This window comes from Staurois parvus, unplaced genomic scaffold (genome assembly GCF_062004578.1).
Source record: "Staurois parvus isolate SC_StPar_1 unplaced genomic scaffold, SC_StPar_1.0 ptg000243l, whole genome shotgun sequence".
Taxonomy (NCBI): domain Eukaryota; kingdom Metazoa; phylum Chordata; class Amphibia; order Anura; family Ranidae; genus Staurois; species Staurois parvus.
Window position 1 is genome coordinate 4,003,555 of NW_028318039.1, and position 25,169 is coordinate 4,028,723.

Here is a 25,169-nt window from a genome sequence, read left to right on the forward strand (position 1 = left end):
CTGGAGTCCACACGTTCACCGTTGTAGACAGTGCTTCATCACCTAACCACACCTATCATAACATTCAGCAAATTTGCCAGCGGTGTTGTTAGAATATAAGGATGTTTCAAATCAAAACCATCAGTTTTTCTAGATTTAATAACAGAAGAATTCATGCTTATGCATACACAAATGTATGTTTATTGTTTTGTTTAGTACCCCTTGGGTTAGTCTTCCCATGCCGTTTTACATTTGTAACTATTTTGCTTGATATTATACTGTATGTATGTTTGAATATTTTTTTCTCATATTTTACAGGAAAGAAGAAAACTATGGGAAAAGTATACTAAACAGATACAAATCCCAGGACAACCTGGACAAGTAATAAGAACTATTCTGTCCTGCAAATGCTATTATATGTACTGATAGAAAACCCTTTCTAGCAAAGTATAAATCCCTTATGCTTATGTCTAACTTTCCTATATAAATGAGATGTGGAGAAAACAGATCTGTTGTCAATAACTCTCGGTTTACTGTAATGACAGATTTAATAACAATATGCTATTATTAGTAATAGTAAACTATCAATGGACTGGTTTATAAAATCTGATTTAAAGGATTGGTCCCCTAATCAACATAACACCATAACACCTCCTTTCCTCCAATGTTATTTTGATTATTCAAATGCTCCTTCTTAAGGTTTTAACATTATAAACAGTTGCATTTATCGCATTGTTTTGTTGACACATAGGCAAGGTAGCATGTCAAAATAGATGATACAAGACATGGTCCTTTGACCAACAGAGTGTAGATTCAAGGTAAATCCCCATTTGGGGAGCCTGTAATCACCTACACTTATCTCAAAGGATAAGCACCTTTGAGAACATGTTACTTATTCCACCCAGTTTTAGGATGGAACATGGAACATGTTCCCAATGCTGCAGTCGCCACCTGATCCCCATCCCCCCTGTGACAGCAGTACAGGGGGAAGTTCCCCATACCTTTGAATAGAGTGTGACTGTGTGGGGCTCCGCCCACATGGCCACATCATTCATTCACAGAGTTGTGTGACTGAATGAACTACAAGACCCGACACCCTTAGCGTCTGTCAGCTTGTAGTGCTCAATTGACTACCACGGCGCTGTAGAGCACCGTGGTAGTTCATTAATTCTTCCTGTCAGTATATCAGCTTGCCTGTACATCCCTTATGGGCAAGCAGATACACTGACAGGTCTGCAGAAGACTTGCATGGCACCAGTGATCTGATTGCTGGTGCAATGCTGTACAGGCTCCTGCAACCAAAAATAATATATGCTAATTTTTTTACCTGCAAAAAAATGTGCATTTATAATTTTTGGTCAAAAGGTGAACTTATCCTTTAAATGTTGGACTCAAATGTGTCATATTTATTATTTTTCATGGCAAACATTTGTCCATAGAAGCAATGGAAAGGCAGGAATATTAACCTGTTACCCAACAGTCTGATGTCCGTGAGGTCCCTCTCTTTTCCTCGGGTTCCTCCAGCTACCACTCTTTAGCTGTGTTGATTGCCTGGCATGACATGATGTCACTCCCGCACATGCACAGGAGTGCCAGAAATCTGACTCGTGGAGTTCCGTTTACCTAATTTAGAGGATTGTAATCAGGCAAGTAAGTGCATTTTATTGCAGAAGCAACATTGCAAGTCGCTTCTTCAATAAAAGGCCTGCTTGTTTGCAATTTTTTGTTTTGTACATTTAGTTCTACTTTAGATTTAGCAACAAGGATGTATAGTACAACCGCCTTGGCATCATTGGGAAAATCATCAATATAGATATGCAGCCAAATGGTTTCTTTAGTAGTGACTGTTGGTTGAAAGAAAATGTTCAAAATAAGTTTAAAAATATAATTTCAGTAAGGGATGTGCAATGCCAGAATATGTGTCAGTGACCCAACAAAGCCACACCTCTCCTTTTAGCAGAGGGAAAGGTTAACAGTACAGGGTAAGGTACCATCTGTAAATAAATTTTGCAGAAGTACATTGGGTAGCTGCATATGATAACTTAGTATTAATTATTAAGCCCAAAACCAAAATATAATATATTGCAATTTACCAATCCTTAAATGTGGTGGCTTCATTGGTTTTCCCTCTTTAGGCTTTTTATCCCCTCTGTTTTGATCTGGTGATCTGTCCTGTAATACACCTCCTGTATTAGAGCGCCCCCACTATGGGAGAAGGAGCATAGGGGCACCTTTGGTCATCAGAACTTTCAGTCTGGGGGGGAGGAGAGAGTTAGATGGACTAGCAAATTTAGATACATTAACAAATTGAAGCTGAACTCCAGCTCACACTGCAGTTACACAAACAGTTACAGCAGCAGTTTGTTTTCTTTTGTGATAAAGGTTTTTATGAATAAAAAAAATTGATCATTTTTAGCACCCCTGTCATTGGTGAATGATTGGTGAAATATGAGCTTCACCCCATTGTGTTTTGGAGCAATGTAAATACTTGATTAGTTTTGAGCTATGTGTATTTAATAGAAGATAGGAAGGCCTACTTGATGTAATACTGGCACAGAATGATTTTGCAAATAACGTATTATCAGTATATAGCGTTAGTATTCCCCCCGTGGGATAAAATTTGCAGTCCTTACTTGCGTCCAGGCTCTCAGGTAGATGTGAAAGATACAATATTTTAAATACCATAGGTGGTAAAATGTGTTGCATAGTGTAAAGCTGGCGATACACAGCGTTCCTAATGAACCAGTCAAAATCTGCTTTGTGGGTGGTCCTGTTGCCACCCTCCCATCTGACAGCCTTCAATTGTTTTGTTGAAAAAATATACTTTTTTTTAAGAAATTACATTCACTCAGTGGTATTATGCCTAACGGGTTGTGCGGAGCAATTTCCCGAACTATCATGTTATACATGCTGCTTTACCCTTAGCAGTATGGCCTCTAAGGTACCACCAATAAAGCCCAGTGGTCAATGTCAGATGTGTAGTGCTTCAGTAAGGCCTCTGCTCCACACCTTCTATATAGTACCACAGCAAAAACAAAAACTTAAAACATTTAATTGGATGTGATGGGGGATAGAGAAGAGATATAAGGGAAGGGAAAAGAGTTCACAGACCCAAAGCTTTATTGAAGACAAAGGGGTTAATCCACTAAAGGATTTTGCATGCGATATAAAGGACACGTGACCCAGAAATAAAATATCGAATGTGCGGTAAATACCGCACATTTCTAAAAATGTGAGCTAAATACCATAAAAAGATAAATAAATCATTACAGTCAATTCACTAAAGAACACACATTTGTTATTTATCAACTGCCAGTAAGCAGTCAGTATTTTAGAAAAGTACATAACAATAAGGGGATCTCTGCAAGGGCCAGTAAATGAAAGCTATACAATGTATCGATGTGGAAATGTTCTGCCCTGAGCTCAGGAATTAAAACAAATTGTAACATTTCACCAGAAGGAGATTGTTCTCTGAATTAAAGCACGCTAGAATGTTTTCACAGTTTCATAATATTTCACTGTGCATTTATTTCTTCCTTTGGTGCAGTGTTAGCTTGGAAAAAATAATAGCAAAAAAATAAAAAAATAATGCTGAGTTTAAGTGATAAGTATTGTGAAACATAAATATTTAATGCATTCTGTAATTTTTTTTGTGAATTGACTACTTTTGAGATAAATACCGCATGGGTTATTTTAACTCAAAAATGTATGCGGTATTTATATCTTAGTGAATTAACCCTAAAGGCACATAAGGGAGAGTGAGAGAAGGGAAACATCCTTCAATTGAGATATCAAAGGAGCCTGATGGAAAATTTTCAGCCAAAAAGCAGCTGCATCCAATCAGATGCAGCCACTGCCCAGGTATTCAGGCAATCAGCAGCCACTGCCAGAATACAATAGATGCAGCAGAAGATTCCTCCATCTGTGTTTTATAGTGTGGATGGAGGAATCTGTTAAATTTTCTTTGTTCAGCCTGACTGTTGAATGAAATTAATCTAAGAGTGCATGGCCAGATTTAGAGTTAGATGTAGTCAGTGGGTGTGTATGCCAAATGGCTAAGGTGGCTTGAATTGCAGGGTGCGGTAAAGTAGATGGTGGGTAATACTAAGGGGACAGTTCTAAAGGCATAAAAAGTGTCTTTATTTTAAACTTTGCTGTTATTTTTATATAGAGAAGAACCCAGTTCTTTTTACAGGTGATTGGACATGTACTAGTCAAACTATACTCTACATATCTGCTATTGAAATAGAGATGCACTGTACATATGTGTTTGATTTTCCTGTTTTACAATATTATGTCCTGAGCTGTTTGCATTTGTTTCCTAGGAATAATGATAATGAAGAGAAGGCATCCATACACAACAGGTTCAAGTCAGATGATGCACTGGACAGGTACTGTTTTCTGTGCATTGTATCTAGTGTCTGCTGGGCTCAATGAGAATATCTACAATTTTGAGTTAGTTTAAAATTTGTCACAGATAGACTATTTATGTAGGGCATCATACCACTTGTTGGTAAATCCAAAGGATATTGTAGAGGTTGTATGTAAGATCAGTTGCCAGCCGTATAAATTGTTATCAGTCAAATTTTTAGGAATCCAGTGGAAGGACACATCAGAAAAACAAAGCAATAAACGCAGGGAATAAGTAAAAAAATATTTGTTTCAAAAGCATTTTTTATTTCCCTATGGCTCTCAACACTCTCAGACTGCTAGGCTACATGCTAGTGCTTGGACAATACATTTACTCAGAGTCAGTATGAACCTTTATTTATTGCCTTACAACCAGTTTTTGGTTGAGAAAGCCACTGCTGTCAGCTAATAAAAGTTACTTCATGTACATGGGTGCATTTACCATGCATTTATATTGATTTGTATTAAATAATAAAATCAAAGTACAAAGTGGACGGACCTTACTTTATTCCTGTCCCTATGTAAAACAAATATGAACAATAGGTAGCCTGTAAAATAAGAAGTTTGTACACACCTTTCCGGAGGGTGGTGTGCTCAATTTTCCCTGTCTCAAAGAATTCTGGGTGCCATTGCTCTCAGACACTTTTGGTTGTGTTGAATAGTCTGTCTTCTGCTGGATGCTCTGGATGCTGTGGTCTCTCCTACCAGCATCAGTAGTAACGTTATAAGGGCCAGCAGGAGGAACTACAGCACCTTACAGGGGGTGCTGGTGTATTGGATACCAGTAGTGCCTGGAACTCTTCAAGGGGTGAAGTATGAGTCAGCACCCAACAAAATGGTAAATTAAAATTTTCTTATTTTACAGGCTGTGTTTTGATCGGTTATCTTTACATAGCAATAGGCTAACATTAAAGCAACATTTTCTTTTTGTCAATGTCCATCCCTGTTGAATATGAACTATTCAACCTATAAAAAAACTCCCTGATTAAAAACTTTGCTCTAGTTTGTCCTATGGGGCCCGAGTTATTTTCTTATTGTGAGCTCGCATTTTGCCTTTTCAACAACTTAGAGAAGGTAGATTCAGGCATGTCAAAAACATTTCTGTTTTTCTTTTTTTCTGTCCCAGCTTCAGGCATAGCTGCTGACTTTTGACAAAAGACAAAATTTGCATATGGGTTCCAGCTCTGACAAGTCTGCTTAGGCTGCTTGTTTTGGGGAAAACAGGAGTGTTTAGTGCCTAGGAGCTTGGAGAATGGAAAGATACATTGTAATTAACTATTCTCAAAAGCCTAGGCTAAGGCTGCATTCACATTAGAGCGTTTTGTAGCTTGAAACTCCAAGCTTCAAAAAAATTCAAACTTAAAAAATCAATTGTTCTCTATGGTGTCTGTTCCCTGGATCAGGTGTGAACAGGCTTCAGCACTTTTGGAGCTTCGAGATGCAAGCTACAAAACACTCAAGTGTGAATGCAGCCTTAAGGTAGTTAGAGACATGAGATGAGTGTTTGCCAGCTTCAGCTGATACATAGATCTGTAGATAGCCACGAGCAGCAGTCGGTGATGATGGCTCTCATGGGAGCCAGCTGTTTGCTACGTTGGATATTTCCAAAAGACTCCTACTTTTTTTCCTTTTTTTTTTTATTAAGCCAGTCAGGTGGTGTCTACCACCCTGTTTTCTAGATAGGTGTAAGCAGGGCGTGGATAAGGGGGTACCATCAGTCCTCCTGGACAGCAGGGGCCAGGCAGCTGGGTGAATTTGGATGTGGGCACGGAGGATGAACGGCATGATGGTGTGGGGGGGGGGGGGCGCAATTACAGAAACAGATCCACTGTATGGCTCTCTCTGCAGCGGCTGAAATCTAGCTTCTCCTTTCCCTCCCACCTTCCACTGGCTTTCAGCTGCTGCAGAGAGAGTCATACAGGGGATCTTTTTCAGTAATTTCCCCTGCTGCACCCATAACCCTCTTTGTGCACTATACATTCCCCCTGCTGCCCAGAACCCCCTGTGTGTCCCTAACCCTGCAGTGCTGCTGGCTTCCCTCCTCTCCTTCCCACCAGCAGCTGCAAGCACACAATAGGATCCTTCAGGATGGAGAGTGGTGAAGGGTCTGGTAAAAATGTCACATTTACCAACCCCTTCCTTTCTTGAATGAACACATTGAATGATCAGTACTGATCACTCACTGTGTTCATTCATAACATAGTTACATATATTTTTTCTTTTTTTTGGGTGGGGGGACCTGTCAGGTTGGCTTTATGGGGCCTCGTGGTTTCTAATAGCAGCCCTGGGTGTAAGCTTGCACACCTGGGTGTAAGCTTGCACACCTGGGTGATCTACGCATGCATGTTTCTAGCAAGATTTATAGAAAAGATGCCTTTCAGTCATTAATCTGTACCACTACATCCACTCTCTAACACCTATGGCCAACTGAACACAAGTATCATCTGCAGTGACAAATTTTGGTGTACTATATGAAGTAATCAGACAGAACAAAGAAAATAATACTGTAAGATGCCACAGACCAGAGAATCAGAAGGCAAATATGGTCCTTTGCTAGTAAAGAACTATATTTTTACATATATTTTTACATGCCAATACAAAAACGGGGATGTTTAAACATTAAGCTTCATTCAAAAGTATTGTTACAGCATTTTAATGTTACAATGTATCTAAATTATGAATAACGAAATCTGCATGCTCTTTACACTAGCTATTTAATATTATATATTCTTTTTCTGACATGTAACACTACTTACTGAATTTTAATATTGTAATCTAATAATATTATTATTCTGTATCAGTCATCATACATGTATTGAATTCTTTAGCTCATTTATTTTGTGTGGTTACCCTATAATAGTTTCATTGTCCATTTTAATAACAAATCCTCTATACATTATTATTATTGTTGTTGTAATGATAATGGTCATTCTCATTGCAAGTATCCAGTGAGTACTATATAGCACATTTTGCACATTGTATTTCCTGACAGACGCAGAGAAATGCACTTTTTATACCACACAATTTACTACATAGCAACAACAAAGCTGACACAAAAAGAAAAATAAAAGATTACTACCTTTTACATATTTTCTTTACCTTATGCCTGTACATGTTTCTACGCATTCTACTATTTTTATTTAGTTTTATTACATTTAAAAGCGTAACAGAAAAGTATAGTAAGATTGATGTGCACAGGTAACTTTTGATTATGCTATTGTAATCTCACCCAGGCTGTGATCAATCATTTATCTGGCTCTTGCCATATACTGCAGACATAATGGGGAAGATTTACTAAAACGGGTGCAGCTGTTCATGGTAGCCAATCACTGCTTGTTCAATTAATATTTGGCAATAAAACCTGGAAGCTGATTGGTTTCTGTGCAGAGTTGCACTAGATTTTGCACTTTCCAGGTTTAGTAAATAACTCCCTTTTTGTCATCAGTTATATACATGACTAGTATAGTGTTAAAAATCAGTCTTTCCTGTGCACAAACCTTTCAATAAACTATCTGATGTTGCTGGTAGACCTCCATACAGTAACTATGATGATGAATGAACAGCTTTTCCTAAACTGCCAGTTATCATGGTCTAAGCCAGTGATGGCCAACCTAGCAGGTATAAGGAACCTCAAGTGCAACCTTTGATTTCACCAGGGGACCATTCCTAATGTTTTGTATTGGTAATCCCACAGCAGACTGTCCAAGACTGCAAAAATACCATTAGAAATTGCAAACATATTACAGATATAGTTGGAGACTGGAGTACGTTTGATGGCCTCTTCCAATATTTCAGAAAAGTCAGTTCAGGGGCAGTAGGACTATTTGGTTTATCCATACCTAGTCTCCAAAATACATTTTTCCTGAAGGAGTGTATCAGGGTTGACTACCATGTTGCACTCTGGGCTATCTTTCTTCTCCAAGTGGCCCCCTAACTCAGCTGCAAAGCAGCTCCAAACTATTGCACAAAAACTTTTTCTGCAAGTCAGCCAGGGTTGTCAGTTCACCACATAAACGTTCCATATGCACAACCAGCTCTTGCACATTAACAAGTTCTGTTTCTCGACAAGGACTGCAGTAGCACTGCCCTCCAATTAATTAAAGACCAAATCCACTAGCTAGGGCTGAGGCACATAGTACAGACACGCTACAGCCTTCAGTTTCTCAACCTTGTCAGTTAAGGGTATACTTTGTCCATCAAACGTTGGAATGATGACTATGGAGGCCTCCATGGGTACCACTACCATGCCTGTGGGTGACGCCAAAGAATAACTTGGTGACTATATCCTGCCAACTATGCCAAAATGTGAAACCTGTAGCAGTGGCCTACCCTGTTTTCTGAGCAGCATGGAAATGAGGGTCTGTATGGGTTATACATTTTCTAATTCTAAAGCAGAAAACCTTTTTACAATGTCTTATCTTATCCCACATAAACACCTTTATTTAAATCTATGGTTCCATATTTTCCTACAGAATTTCATTGAGAAATACATCAGAAAGAGGAAATAAATCTGCAACACTGGAAAGAATGCCCATGAGGTAGTCTTGCAAATCAAGGAACGCTTAGCTATGCATTTTGAATAGATAATTGAATTTTACATTATTATTTTTATTTGCCACAAATTACAAGCTTTTTGCAGAGGGTTGTCACGCTTGGCAATGCTTTTCCCCCATTTAAAGGCTTGATACCACTGTATGGAAACAACTGTATTTTCCTGATAATCAAAGAAATGTCATCTACATTGGGAAAGGGGCCCTGTTTTTGTTTAACAGAGGGAGATAAGGTACTTTGCATTGGATTGCACTGTGTCACCAATTAAATAAGGCATTCTCATTCATAATGGGAATTTCCAATAATCTGATTTACCTGATGAAGCCAGCCTTCACCCTGTAGTAAAGTCCTAACAAATTTGTGGTATTTGATTCATAGATAATGGAACACCTGAGTGGATACAACATATTTTAATTGATTGCAATTCCAAAAAGAGAACACATTTGCTGATTAGCTCTGTGCCTGTCTGAAAGGAATGAATCGATGAGCTTCCTGTTTCCAGTGAGCAGCTCGCACTTGCAACACAGCACACAAGCATAATGGGTGCATTCTCGCTTTGCATTGCTCTATTGATCTATTGCTTGCCGGCTTAGCAATATATATTACCAATATACTATATATATCAACAATGTCTTAAATATGCATAAGTTCAACCTAAAATATGTTAGATATACAAAGGACCAGATTTTTTGACAAACTGAATAATCATAGTTTTCCAGGTGAAAACCTGCTGAAAGCATACCCTAAAACTTATTCCTTTAACAAAAACATACACTTTATGTTTGTGCAACCTAATTAACCTGATACTTGGCTATGAAGGCTTTTTCTCATAGCAAATTGTCTTAACAGTGACTTATTAACATCCAAAAATCCAACTAATGATTTTATTAACTGATCTCATTAACAATCTAACTTGGTAGAAGCTTTCAAATTTATACATAATTTGTAAAATTATAATAATTTTGCTATAAAACAGTTTATTCAGATATTGTTTTAGAATATTTTGTTTATGTACTGTAGGTCAATTTGATCTCTGAAAATAATAAAAAAAAGTTCCTGACATGTAAAATACATTTACAATTACATTTTTGGAAGAACTAAATCATAACATTTTTACATGATATGCCCATAAATTTTGTGTTGTATTCCAAAACATCTACAATAGCATTTACAGGATAAAAATGATTTTTAGTTACGGTATCTCTTTTAAGTGCACCTGTACCCAGACTATGGACATTAAATTATTTACACATCATCAAAAAACATTTTAAACCCTGGATCACACTGAATGCACTTGAAGTAGTGCATTTTCAAAGCCGCTGGTCAGTGTGATTTCATGTGCAGCTTGCTTGACATCTGTGTGACGTCATGCACAAATATCTATGCAAGTCACACATGAAATCTCCAAAAATAGTGCAGGAACTTATTTTTCAAAATTGGTGCTGCACCGCAAAGTCGTATTCACACCAATTTGAACAGTTCCATAGGTACAAATAGGGTGGAACTTATCATGCAATTTGAAAAAATTATCCAGGGCTAAAACAAGCAATCTATTGCCTGTCTAGCTGTTTTTTTAGGTGAAGTTATTTTTTCTCAAAGATGATCAAAGATTACAAAAAAGGCCCTATTTTTGGGTATTGGTTGGTTTCTAACAGCTTAGAAACACCTGCTGGTAGTTTACATTAGAAGGTTGTCAGCCTGCCAAAATCTGAGAGAAAAAAGCTAAATTTTGACTGCCTGTGTTATGAACTTTGAAAAAATATTTTTTTCCACAGTGCTTATAGAAACAGAGGTGAATGATGGCTTGTTTTAAAGTGCTCTTACTGCTTGACCAGCATATGCAACTACTCAGTGTGCGTAATTTGGACACAAGTTCACTTTAAAAATACTGAGCATCTATCTGCTGGCCTAGGTTTAAAAATTTACTAATAATGGTACATAATTCTACATTTTTCTCATCTCTTTTAACAGTGAGCCAGAGCCCGTCAACAAAAGGTATGAAGGCATTTGTCTAAATACTTAATATTGCTGCACTAATATTTGGTTTCATCATTTTAACAATAAATATTACTAAATCAGCAGGCAATCTTGGGCTCCCAGTAACAAGACAACAACAACTACCACCACTGAGGAATCAAAGAGGTATTTATGCAAAAGAACTGCCATTGTCTTGTGATGTATCACCCCTCTTGGTAGATTTTTATGTGTGCAAATGCTCTAGAGCAGGGGTATTAAATTAAAATTCTCCAAGGTCCAGGCAGTAAAATTTGCATGCATCAGAGGTCCGAATCTCATGTAGGCCCCTGTGGTGCATTTTCGTTTGCGCCAAACCACGTGTTGCTGCGGTGCGATTTTGAAGAAAAACGTCTTCAGGATTCTAGGAGGTAGTGCTTACCTACCCACAACGTGTGCACCAAATGCACATGTACAGCTCACTTCTCAAATTAGTGTCCTCAATCCCCACTGTACATCACAGTCCCCTCCTCATTTACAGCAAGATTCCTCTTGATGAGTGTCCTCAGCTCCCCCTTTACATCACCCCCCTCCACCTTTCACAGTATTGTTCTCACACTACCTTGATATCAACCCCCCCCCCCCCCAACAGTACTGTCCTCTACCTCTTTCACTGAAGATTACTCTGCCCCTTATTAACCATTTCCATACCGGGCACTTTTACCCCCCTTCCTGCCCAGGCCATTTTTCAGGTCTCAGCGCTCTCACACTTTGAATGACAATTGCGCGGTCATACAACATTGTACCCAAACTAAAATGTTATCATTTTCTTCACACAACTAGAGCTTTCTTATGGTGGTATTTAATCACCACTGGGGTTTTTATTTTTTGCTAAATTAACAAAAGCCTGAAAATTTTGAAAAAAAAACAACACGTTTTTCTTTGTTTCTGTTATAAAAGTTTGCAAATAAATAATTGTTCTTCATAAATTTAGGCCGAGATGTATTCTGCTACATGTCTTTGGTGAAAATAACCCAAATTAGGATGTATTTTTTAGTTTGTAGGAAAGTTATAAAGTTCACAAACTATGGTATGGATCTGAAAATTGATCAATCCTGAAGTACTGACAGCCAATCTAATTTCTTGAGGTCCAAGAATGTCAGGACAGTACAGATATCCCCCAAATGACCCCTTTTTGCAAAGTAGACAGTCCGACGTACTTCATAAGAGGCATGGCAAGTTTTTTGAAGTTGTATTTTTTTTGTCAGAATTTTTCGGAAAATGAAAAAATTATTTTCACTATTTTATTTTTACATACTGTCACCAGTGCAGTACAGCGTCATCATATAACTGGCATGGCGGTGATCAGGGACACTGACTGGTGACAGTATGAAAAAAAAATTTTGTAATTTTGTTTATTATTTTTAATTTTTTATTACATTTTTTCTTTTTTTTAAGATTTCATTTTCATATTTCACTATGACCAAAGTAGTACAATGTTACCATAGTAACATTGTACTACTTTGGGAAAGTGATCAGTATTTTTTTTTTCACAATTTGCTTATAGGAAAGAATTACTTTGCTATAAACAAGCATTTACCTGAATGACATTGATTCATTCAGGGCTTTTTTTTTTTTTTGTTTAGCTGTGATTTGGCCACAGCTAATCACATGACACAGCTGTGATTGGCCCAGCTTGTGCATGTGATTGCTGTGACCATTCACAGCTAGGCACACTAGTATACAATGGATGGCATGAATGAAGCCATCCATTGTATACAACTGTCGTGTGACCTGCTGTGATTGGTCACAGCAGGTCACATGGTACCGGCAACGAGGCTGGTACTCAGATCTGTCATCGGCCGTGTCCGAGGTGCACGGCCGGTGACAGATCGCGCCTCTGCATGGCTCTGCAGGCGCGCAAACTGCGCATGCTCAGGAGGACGCCATATGGCGTCCACCCGGAACTGAGGAATTTTGCCGGCCGCCATCTGGCCATAGGCTGGGCGGGTAAAGGTTAAATAATCCCCCCACATTACTGTCCCCAGACCTCCCCATGTTACTGTCTTCAGCCTCCACATTACTGTCCTCAGCTCCCGCCACATTACTGTCCTCAGCTCCCATATTGCTGTCCTCAACCCCTCCCACTTTAATGTCCTCAGCCCCCACACACCACAGTCCTTAGCTCCCCACATTACCCCCACATTACTGTCCTCAGTCCCCCCACATTCAGTCCTCAGCCCCCCTTCAAGCTAATGTCCTTAGCCCCTTTAACTTCACCCCCCCCACTATCCTACCTTACACAGACAGTGATTGATAGACAGTGATTGATTGCTAGGATTGCCCTTCATCCTAGCAACCAATCACCTGCTTGTTAACCTCGGGCAGCTCCCGCCCTCCATCCAGAACTGTCTTGCCTGCCACTGTCAGCTCTGTGAGGATGACCATGAGACAGCTGGGGGAAGAAAAGGCTCCTAAATGGCAGGACTGCAGTCCGCCATTTAGTGATGCCTGCTCTAGAGGGTTAAAGATGTTTTCCTTGGGTAGCAGACATATCAGGATCCTGCTAGCAAGCATGTCTATGGGCATCTCCCAATCTGCTCTTATTTCAGTAACAGAATATCAGTATGGGTGTTGCACCTTTTTCTCAAACTCATTCTGTCTAAAATTGAGCTTGTAATATTGCCTTCTCCCTGATCACCTTCTTGAATTTACCATTGAGATCAAATGCACAATTATTGTTCCCTCCACACACCAGGGTGTTAGGTGTAATCATAGACTCTAACTCCTCTTTCGGGCCCCACATTCAATAACTTGTTAAATCTTGCTGCCTTACCCTCTTGAAAAGTTGCAGAATTTGCTCCTTCTTAACTAATGACACCACAAAACAACGTATTCACTCCCTGGTTATCTCCCGCCTTGACTACTTCAACTCTCTTCTCACAAGCCTACCTTTACATAGGTTTTCCCTCCTTTAGATTATCATGAATGTTGCTACTAGACGTATACACCTTGCTAACTGATCCATGGCTGCATCCCCCCTCTGCCAATCCCTTCATTGGCTTCCACTAGCCCAACGTATAAAATTCAGAATACTAACTACAACATACAAAACCATCCACAACACTTCCCCCAGCTATATCACTAACCTCATCTCGAGATATTGCCCAAATCGTCCACTCCGCTTCTCCCAAGACATTTAAATCTCTATCTCCCTTGTTTCCTCCTCCCATGCTCACCTTCAGCACTTCTCCAGAACCTTTACCAGAACTCTGGAACTCCATACTGAAGTGTGTCTGGTTAGCTCCTACCCTAGGAGCAGCATCTGCTCTCATTTTTATGTTTAGAATAATGATGCAAGTATTTTGTCTCTGCCACTTTTTGTTAATTCCACCCAATATTGCAAATGAGTTAGCACATCCAAAGCTACCCAATATGACATATAAAGCTTGAAGAATCCTGTAAAAAGTTAAGCTTGGCCCTGCCCCACATGCTTCTCTATTGGTAACTAAGGTTGCTCATCACAATTAGTAACTAACTGAGAGGCTTTGAAAAATGTTGGGGCCAAGCCCAACCCTTACAGGAAAATTAAAGGTCTGCATTTAACTGCAGGTGCTGAAATTACATCTCCGAAACCACCTGTCTATCATTTATCTATCTATCTATCTATCTATCTATCTATCTATCTATCTATCTATCTATCTATCTACAGTGAGGAACAGAAGTATTTGAACACCCTGCGATTTTGCAAGTTCTCCCACTTAGAAATCATGAGATTTTGAGCAACAACCTCCTTCCCTCAGTCAGAGCATTGAAGATGGGTCGTGGCTGGGTCGTCCAACATGACAACGACCCGAAGCACACAGCCAGGATAACCAAGGAGTGGCTCCATAAGAAGCATATCAAGGTTCTGGAGTGGCCTAGCCAGTCTGCAGACCTAAATCCACCTGCAATGTGAATTTCAGACCCCTCCATGATTTCTAAGTGGGAGAACTTGCAAAATCGCAGGGTGTTCAAATACTTCTGTTCCTCACTGTATCTCTCTTCCCCTCGCCTCACTCCTTCAGTCTCCACGCGAATCACTAGCCTTCTGAACGACATATCAGACTGGATGTCGCTCCACTTCCTCAAATTAAACCTTGCCAAAACCGAGCTCCTAGTTTTCCCACCAGCCCGTGCCCCCCCCGAGCTCTTTATCACGACCAACAATGCCACCATCAGCCCCACCACGCAAGCCAGAGTACTAGGTGTCATTCTAGACTCCAGTCTGTCTTTCCAGCCCCAGATCCAATCGCTGACAAATTCATGCAGACTCCACCTCCACAACATCTCCAAAATACGCACGTTCCTAACTCCAGAAACTACAAAGCAACTCATTCACTCCCTTATCATCTCCCGACTTGACTATTGCAACTCCCTCCTCACCGGCCTACCCCAACACAGGCTATCCCCACTTCCGTCTATCCTGAATTCTGCGGCCAGACTCATCCACCTTACCAACTGCCCCGTATCCGCCACCCACCTCTGCCAATCCCTCCACTGGCTTCCGATTGCCCAATGCATAAAATTCAAAATATTAACATTAACGTACAAAGCTGTTCATAATACTGCCCCAAACTACATCACCGACCTGACATCCATCTACCACCCAAAACACACTCTCTGCTGCTCACAAGACCTCTTTCTCTCCAGTTCCCCTCCTCCTCCCGTGCCCATCTCCAGGACTTCTCCAGGGCTTCCCCCATCCTCTGGAACTCACTACCCCAATCCATCAGACTGTCACCTTCCCCCCACACCTTCAGGCGCACCCTGAAAACCCATCTCTTCAGAGAAGCCTACCCTGCCCTCCCCTAATTTGCTGATCTCCTCCGCTCTTCCCACCACTCCATCCCCCACAGCTATTTCCTCCTGTACCACTCTCCCCTCCCTCCTATATTGTAAGCTCCAAGGAGCAGGGCCCTCGAACCCCTCGTGTATTGTATTGTACTGTATTGTTACTGTACTGTCTCGTGTACTGTCTCCCATTATAATGTACAGCGCTGAGCAAACCGTTGGCGCTATATAAATAATTTGACACTCGATTTTTACTAAGGGTAATGTGTGCTAACACTTGGTTGGAAATACATAAGTTTGTGAATTAAATAAATAAATTAACTGTATTGTTAATTTTTTTTTCAGTTGTTCTGTATGTTTAGAATTTTATTTTCCTTGACTATACCCACAATGACAATGCTTGTTCCCTTGGATATTTAATACTGTCAGCTTCCTTCTCCTATGCAAGTCATCCAAAATGTTTGGGATTTGTAATGTAACAGTTACGTGCTCATACACTGTGTATCCTAATACTGATTGATCATTTTACTGGCCTGTCATGTAGTGAAAATGGCATGGAAACACAATAGTTTCATCAGCAGTCCATCAATAATCCGTCCCCATTACTTCTCCTACACTGCCGCATCTCCCACTGAATGTTCCTTAACATGGTGATCTAGCTAAAATGCATGCCCTCAGAGATTACTGTGACCTTTTCTGTCAGCACAAAGTAGTCTGTAAATCTCTGCATTCATACTATTAATATTTCACTCATGCAATAGGAAGCCTGAGTGGCTTGTTACTCAGTTATGTACTTTCCTGTTATTTGCTTCTATGTATATCTTACATATACTATACAAGTAAGTAATTTTACGAAGGTTAGTAAAGATTTATGTATACTACAGTTAGAGAACACAATCAAAACTTACTGCAAATCACGCTGACCTTTTTTGTTCCAACAGGGGAAGTGCAGGAGATACACAATACTTTGGTAGGCAGGCATGCATCACTATCTGCGTGGGAATTTGGACCTTTTGAATAAATTATGTTTTAAATTAAGTAGGCAGATTACATTGCCTGTGTTAAAAGCCTCTGATCTCAGCAGCCTGTTTTGACTTGTAAGTTATATCTTAGTTGCAGAATAGACACAGTACAGCTGAACATGAATTCCTTCCATTTGCTGCTATAGTCTTAATAATGTCAGTATGTATGCTTTTGACTTGGCATCACTATATTCTAACTGTCCCAATGTATCTCCTAGTTTTGAAGGATTTCTCTATTATACATTTGCTCAGGGATGGATTTCCGCTTAACCAACATAGGCTGTGGCCCAGGGTGGCAGGGCTGCCATAATACAGTGTAGATAAAATTTACCCAGGTTTGTACACCTAGAACTGAACAGCTAGCAGAATAAGGTGACATTATAGTCCATTTGTTCTGGTCATTGACTTAAGGCATATTGATGAAGTGACCAAGCTGTCTCTTTCAGCCTCTCTACTCAGTGTCAGTGGGTCTTGTGTGGCTAAGATGTCTAATCCTTGTAAGTGTGATACGAAAGCTAGTAATAATTAAAGCCATATAGGCTGAAATGCGTCAATTAACTGCATTTGTGCATACTGTACACTGTGGTTTTCTGAATAAATTCAAGATTTTACAAGCTACAACGGTTGTGCAAATCAGCTATCTGGATGATACGAAAGCTAGCCAGTTGACTGGGGTGTAAAGGTTGGAAGAGATGGGGGCACACAAGATAGGTGGCCTAGGTGAGGTAAGAAAAAAGGATTAGGCATTGTATATGCACCTAATTGTTATAATTAACCACTGCAGTTTTAGAGGCCCTAAATGTACAGGATTTATTCCTTCTTAAATTATAAACACACATAAGGGCAGCATCTGTAGTAAGCATTTACAAAGCATTGAAGTAGCTTTGCATAGATTTACTAAAGAAATGAATAGGAGGGATGTCTTTAAATTAGCTTTAAGTAGGCTTCTATATGCTTTAGAAAACCTATGACGGTGCTTTAAAAGTCTGCTGAAAGTTGCTAAAAGCTGGTTAAAATAAAAAATAGTTTAATCCTGACCAAGGCTTTTTTCTCAGAAAATAGGTACAGGTATCCCCCCCCTTCTGAGTCATTCTACTACTCCGCCCCCTACTCACCTCTGAGCACTGTCCCTTGGTCCTAACCCCTACCCACCAACCAGTACTGCACCTCTTTTAGAGAATTCAGATCCAGATGTAATTTTTTGGTGCCAAGTGATTTGTATGAAATTTGTTAATGATAATAAAAAAACAGTAAAATAGATCCCCTAAAGCCAGCAGCAATAGATCCTCCAAGCAACAATAGACCCCCCCAGCAGCAATAGACCTGCTCAGCAACTATTGATCCCCCAGCAACAATAGACCCCCAAGAAACAATAGGCCCTCCCAGCAATGATGATTATTATTATTATACAGTATTTATAAAGCGCCGATAGTTCGCTCAGCGCTGTACATTACAAAGGGGGACAGAACATGTGACAGAACAATACCAATACAATGCAAAACATGAGGGGATCGAGGGCCCTGCTCTTTCGAGCTTACAATGATAGATCCATCCAGGAACAATAGACGCACTGCAACAAAATACTACCCCAGCAACAATAGATCTTCCAGGAGCCAGCATCAATAGAACCACTTGCAGCCAATAAGGCCCATTTCACACGGGCGTTCCGTTTTTTTTCATCAGTTCAGTCACATTTTTTAAGAAAATGGATCAGTTCACATCAGTTTTTCATCAGTTCACATCAGTTTTTCATCAGTTTACATCAGTTTTTCATCCATTTCTCACCAGTTTACATCCATTTTTCATCTATTTTTTTATCTGTTTTCATCCGTTTACATCCGTTTTTAATCCATTTACATCCATTTTTCATCCATTTACATCTGTTTTTGTCAGTTTACATCTGTTTTTCGTCTGTTTACATCTGTTTTTGCCCATTTACATCTGTTTTTCATCCATTCCGTTTTTTTAACGGTAAAAAAATAGGGCTTCTTCCGTTCAAAAAAAGGGATGTTAACAGATGCATACATTAACGGATGTAAATAGATGATCTTCCGTTGACATCAGCTAGTCCATAGAAATACATGGGTGTCCGTTTTTCATCTGTAAATGGACAGATGAAAAATGGACATACGGAACGTCCACGTGAAAGGGGCCTAATAGTGGTGGTCAATGGTGAAGTTCCCTCTTACACTGGAGATCAGGGTAACAATGCCCCCTAACATTGGTGGTAGAGTGCCCATATATTGGAAGTCAGTGTAGCAATGTTGGTAGTGATGGTAAGTGGTAAAGTGCACTCTTACATTAGAGGTCACTGTAGACATGCCTCTAATATTAGTGATTAGCATGAGTTCAGCTAAAGAAATGATTAATGTCAGTGGATACCTAAGTGAGCAGAGGCTCCTTGACCAATGGTTCTAGCTCTACCGTGTGTTCTAATTACTAATTGGAAACAATAGCTCTAATTTTTATGGGTCACATTTAACATTTAATGTTCACATGCACATTACTCTTCTGCATATGCATTCACAATCACAAGCGATACAATGTTAACTGCAGTAATGCAGGTGGCACATGAGCCCATTACTGGTCTAGAATGAAAGCTTTCATGTCTGAGAACTCTTTGTTCAGCCTTTTTTTTTGTTAAGAATAACTGTATGAATCAGAGTTTGTGCTGGACAAGCTTTGCTTACTTTGGCTTCATTCACAGCATTGTACTCATTGTGGAAGAAATCAACATGAATGCTTGTAGTGTTCTTTGCATTCAGTGTTATTATCATTGTTGCGTTTAGTTTTGTCACTGCAATTTATAAGGCGTCAGCAAAAACTCTGACACAGACAATAGATAATATGGAAAAATGTGTGAATGATGACTTTTAAGTTTATATGTATTCATTGTGACTATTGATTTAAAAAATTATAAAAGAGAGAGGCTGAACCATAGTTCATAGACAGCATAACAATTTGCATTAGCCACTGTGCTGCCCGCACAGTGGTTAGCACTTCTACCTGGCAGCACTAGGGTCATTGGTTTGAATCCCAACCACAGCACCACCTGCCTGGAGTTTGCATGTTCTCCCTGTGCCTGCATGGGTTTCCTCCAAGTACTCCAGTTTCCTCCCACACTCCAAAGACTGGTAGGTTAATTGAATCCTGTCTAAATTTGTCCTAGTATGTGTATGAATGTAAGTTAGGGACCTTAGATTGCACACAGTAAAAAATAGGACTATCCAGTTCAACTTGCCAGCCTACCCCAGTCTAATAATGGCTATTGTCGGCAAGGAACATGGATAAGTATAACTTATCAAAAGAGGGGGATAAGAAAGCCAGTTCAAACTGCCAGCCAGTTAGCCAACTATCAAAAACCAAATTAACCTGTCTAAGAACATGCGTTTAAAAACAGGAGTTTAGTTAGCACACATTTGCAAATACATACGTAAGCCACAGAGCCACATCACGGCACTCTGAGTATCTGTGGTCTTAACTCTATAAATCTAGAGAGTCCTCACAATGGAGGCACATGCATTTAAATGGATAGAAACAAGGGCAGGTGAACCTGAGGAAGCCCACCCCTCATTAAGGTCATGGGAGTGCACCTGACACCCAGCATGTAGCACAACGGCAGCCAGGGTGTCCAATGCACCCACTGAACAAATTAACATACAAAGAAAAAACTGGTTACCTACCCAGGTCTATAACTGGCTTTTTAAACAGTGAACATGGAAGGCGTCACAAAGTAAAAAATAGGACTATCCAGTTGAACTTGCCAGCCTACCCCAGTCTAATAATGGCTATTGTCAGCAAGGAACATGGATAAGTATAACTTATCAAAAGAGGGGGATAAGAAAGCCAGTTCAAACTGCCAGCCAGTTAGCCAACTATCAAAAACCAAATTAACCTAAGTACATGCGTTTAAAAATAGGGGCTTAGTTAGCACACATTTGCAAATACATACGTAAGCCACAGAGCCACATCACGGCACCCTGAGTATCTGTGGCCCTAACTCTATAAATCTAGAGAGTCCTCACAATGGAGGCACATGCATTTAAATGGGTAGAAACAAGGGCAGGTGAACTTGAGGGAGCCCACCCCTCATTAAGGTCATGGGAGTGCACCTGACACCCAGCATGTAGCACAACGGCAGCCAGGATGTCCAATGCACCCACTGAACCTTAGATTGCACACCCCTTGAGGGTTAGGAACTAATGTGAATGTACAATATCTATATCTATATATATATATATATATATATATATATGTGTGTGTGTGTGTGTGTGTAAAGCGCTGTGTAAATTGACAACACTATATAAGTACCTGTAATAAATAAAATAATAATAAATTAGCTATTCTGGAATGCCTTTTCCATAGTAAACATCAGCATGTGAAACAAACATCTACCTGGTTAAGGAGTGTGGTGAAATTTCACTTTATGACGAATACCCAATCAAATTATTAGGAAAATTCAAAAATTGCATTTTTACTTGTACATATTTGCATATTAACGCCTTTGGCGCCGACACCTCCTGTATTTTTAAAGGGTTTGTGATTCCGGGAGGTGGGGGCAGGGTTTAGGGTCATTTGACCACCACGATTGGCTGTCACAGCAGGCACATGATCCGAAAGGTCCTGATTTCAAGTAGTGCAATTTTATAATTTCATAATTTACTTTTGGTACACAAATCTGCAGCTGCTTGGTGTCAAGGTCCAGCCACCGAGAGGCTGCATATTTGCATACTATCGGAGTCAACGGGTTAAAGTCAATAGAGTGTCACTACATTCACCAAGCTCTGGGGATAATTCCCTTGCAAAGTGCAACTTCCCGTGTAAGCAATCTATTTACTTTTAGTAAATCAATCCCACTGCATGTAGGGAAAAGGCTCTTAGGGGATGTACATTAGTTCTTAGGGTCATGCTCATGTCAATAGAAACTGAAAGAATTCCTGCAAGAATTTTTCACGTCTGGTGATAATGTCACAAAGAGTAATAAAAGCTGTTTCTTGCTACAGGAACAGGGTAAAGAAAAATTAGTTCTAGGACATTCTTTAGAGGGGGTGAGGAAGGTTTGCGGAAACATTTGGGTAATGTCTGAATATACTCTTTAAGGAGAAGGAAAAGATAAAACATAGGTTCAGTATTTCCAGGGCTGTATTCAGACTTAATACTGCCATCATGCTGCACAAGCTTCATCCTTTTTGTCATATGACTATTTTAGTCAATACTACTGATAGGATACACTACTAGAGGTAGTATGAATTTTGCTTTATATGCAGAACTACATTTCAGCAATGTGTATATGTAACTGATGTTGCGCTACTCAATTAAAAAATCAACTGACCCACAAATGGTGAAAAATAACAAATGTGACAATAGAAATATTAAAACAAGTAGTAGAGCATAAATAGTAAAACAATAGTGACCAAAACAGTGACCAATAATAATAAGTGAACCAAATAATGTGAATAAGTAGCATAAATCATAAATAAAGTGAACAAACTAATTTGTGTATAAAGACAACAACAAAGTGAACAGTCCCAATAAATCTGTGTATCTTCAGCAAGACTATGAATAAACCAGTGACCACTGCAAAAGACAATCCTCCACCAGCTAGCTGCGCACTCACCTCTGGCTGCGACCCACAAGGGGTCATACAAGGCTTGAAATAAACTCAGCGATGATATCTCTGTATTACCCCTCGATAACTTGTCAGGGCAATCCTCTTTAGTAAAGATAGTGAGCAATCCCAAATGCACCAGCCGTAGTATTTCAGATGTCCCCTCCGAAGTATAGCAAAAAACTCTCTCCTCTCCCATGGGCCATATTTTTAATATCTCTACTGTCACATTTGTTATCTTTCACCATTTGTGGGTCAGTTGATTTTTTAATTGAATAGCGCACCATTAGTTACATATACACTTTTTTTTTGCATTGTTGGGATTATAGTTAGGTGCTTGCGGCTACTTTGTCATTTGTAGGGTCATTGGCAGCACAGGAGGATTTTTCACTTCATTACATTTCAGCTATATAAACCACCAAAAAACAGAAAGTAAAGAAGATTCCATGAACAGAATAAAGAGCTTAGGTACCTCTACCATGACATGGACATCTTACCCTACACTTGTCTGTTGAATTTCACCACAAATGTCCAGAGTTCAGAACAGGAAACAAAATAATAAAGTTCTAACTATTAGTACATTTTAAAGTTTGGTGATCCACCCCTCCATACCCTATAGCTCTAGGCACTGGCCCATTGGTGCCAATATCGCAAACACTGTACAAAGTATATTTATTCTTTTTTTCATTGCATACCTTGTCTTATTTTGTAAAACCAGTTCTGGTCTTTTTCTAGTGCAATTACATAAACAATGGAATGGTTCTTTTCATTTATTAAGAAAATTAAAGAAAGTGAAAATAATTTGTATGCTATGTATATAAAGAATTCTTTATATTTTCATAATTTGGTTAACAGAGTTCCATTAAGACAACACATTTTTTTAGGTATGAAGGTTTTCATCCATTCCTATCGGTACTGACTTAGGTGTCCATTTATGAACCAGCGGTAATAGATCGCTGCTCAGTTCTCCGGCATTCTCGGAGAACACAGTTCTCCTGTGAATGCAGTTTATGAAGCAGTTCTCCGAACGAAGGGAGAACGGTCTCCAAACGCCGGAGAACGGTCTACAAACTCTGGAAAATGGCTGATTTTACTATAATCTCGCGAGATTACAGTAAAAGATCAGTTTACTAAGCAGAGGTAAATTATCTCTGCTTAGTTTGCGGTCCCTCTGATTCTCCAGCTCTGGGCTGGAGAATCTGGAGGGAGAACACAGATCTCCAGCGAAGGGCTGACATGATCTCCTGAGTGTCATAAACTGTGAATGACCAGAGAATAGCTGAGATCCGTTGAATCGCAGCTATTCTCTGTGTCATAAACGGACACCTTAGATGGACAAAATACTTAAGGTTCATTGTGTGTAATAAAGTTTTTATATGCCGAAGCTGAAAAATCAGCATGAATGCAGAATAATTAGCTATTCAGCACAATTGGATCTGTATTTATTATGCAAGGAAAATTATCTTACAAATTGTCTTACAAATCTTCATTACAACTCTATTCCTGATCAAATAATTGGCGCAAGGCATGCATGGTAACAGTGAAATCCGTGGTTGAAAACATTATTTTATTTTATGCAGGAAGTCCTGGGGTCCAACAAACAGGAGCACAACCACCACAACAACCACAGAAACCAAACCGTAAGAAAAATACTGATGTTATAGTGTACATAGAAAATAAAATATGCATGTGTAGAAATACCGCGCACTGCCCCCCTCTGAGGTGTAAATCTCACAATGTACAGCTAAACACAAAAAATTATGTTTAGACCAATCTGTGTAGGTGTATGTGTAATAAATGGTGAAAACTGGTGATAAGCAGGGTTAAGATTTTTCAGAGTTTATCACAGTGATAGGATCCAAGTGATATGTTTAATAAAGGGTGATAAGTCAGGCAGGAACTAAAAACAGATTTTTTTATTCCTTCTCTTCACCATGAATTCTCAGTGATAAGTACAGTATAGGGAGAGTAATAGGAATGGACCTGTTTAACCACTTCCTGTCCGGCCCATGTATATAAACAGATGGATGGGAGCAGTGCAGGGGTGGGTGGCCGTTTATAAATGGCCTCCCCACCCCCTGCTTGTGTGCGCTACCTGGGAGTGCGTAGCACCGCGATCTGTCCCTCCAGACACAGTGGAACACTGATCATTGTACAGGACCTCTGTGTGAGGTCCCGATCACGTGATCACTGATTGGCCAATCAGTGATCACATGAAGAGTAGTAAGCAAGATGTCACTTCTGACATCAATGCTTACTACATGTGAAATCTGTGAATGATCACAGAGGTCATATGGTACAAGGCTATTCACAACAGCCTTGTACCATGTGATAAGCTGTGACCAATCGCAGCTCACACAGTATTTCTCAATGGCTGCAAGAATGCAGCCAGAGAGAAGGAGAAATGATTTTCAGCCTTTATGGGTGAAAAAGCAATCAGTGTAAAAAGAAAAAAAAAAAATCCTCATAACACCCCCACAAGTAGTACAGTGTCACTGTGGTGACAGTATGTAAAAAAAACCCATAAAGATTAATATAAAAAAAATAAAATAAAAATGTAAAACAAAATTTAGAAAAATTATAATTTTTGGTTATAAACTAATTTGTGTTATTTTTTTTTTTTACTAAAGAGATAACTGAAAAAATTTTGGCCAAGGTTTATGAAGAAAGATTATTTATTTGCAAAATTTTATAAGAAAAACACTTTTTTTCACAATTTTTGTACTTTTTCATTTATATAGCAAAAAAAATTAAAATCCCAGTGGTGAATAAATACCACCAAAATAAAGTATTATCTGTCTCAATAAAAAATG

At 39.4% G+C, this 25,169-nt stretch overlaps 1 protein-coding gene across 38 annotated transcripts in view; it reads left to right on the forward strand.

Moving 5' to 3' along the window:
* SCEL (sciellin) overlaps positions 1-25,169 on the forward strand; it is a 125,253-nt gene that overhangs the window by 38,962 nt on the left and 61,122 nt on the right. For 33 of the 38 annotated variants that reach the window (XM_089680413.1, XM_089680418.1, XM_089680424.1 and 30 more), the window contains exons 4-9: positions 298-360; positions 4,305-4,370; positions 8,862-8,927; positions 10,912-10,935; positions 11,020-11,082; positions 23,937-23,996. In XM_089680413.1, the coding sequence (XP_089536539.1) occupies positions 298-360; positions 4,305-4,370; positions 8,862-8,927; positions 10,912-10,935; positions 11,020-11,082; positions 23,937-23,996 (342 nt within the window). The remainder of the gene's footprint in view (positions 1-297; positions 361-4,304; positions 4,371-8,861; positions 8,928-10,911; positions 10,936-11,019; positions 11,083-23,936; positions 23,997-25,169) is intronic. The other 5 variants (XM_089680416.1, XM_089680417.1, XM_089680454.1 and 2 more) reach the window with 3 other exon arrangements.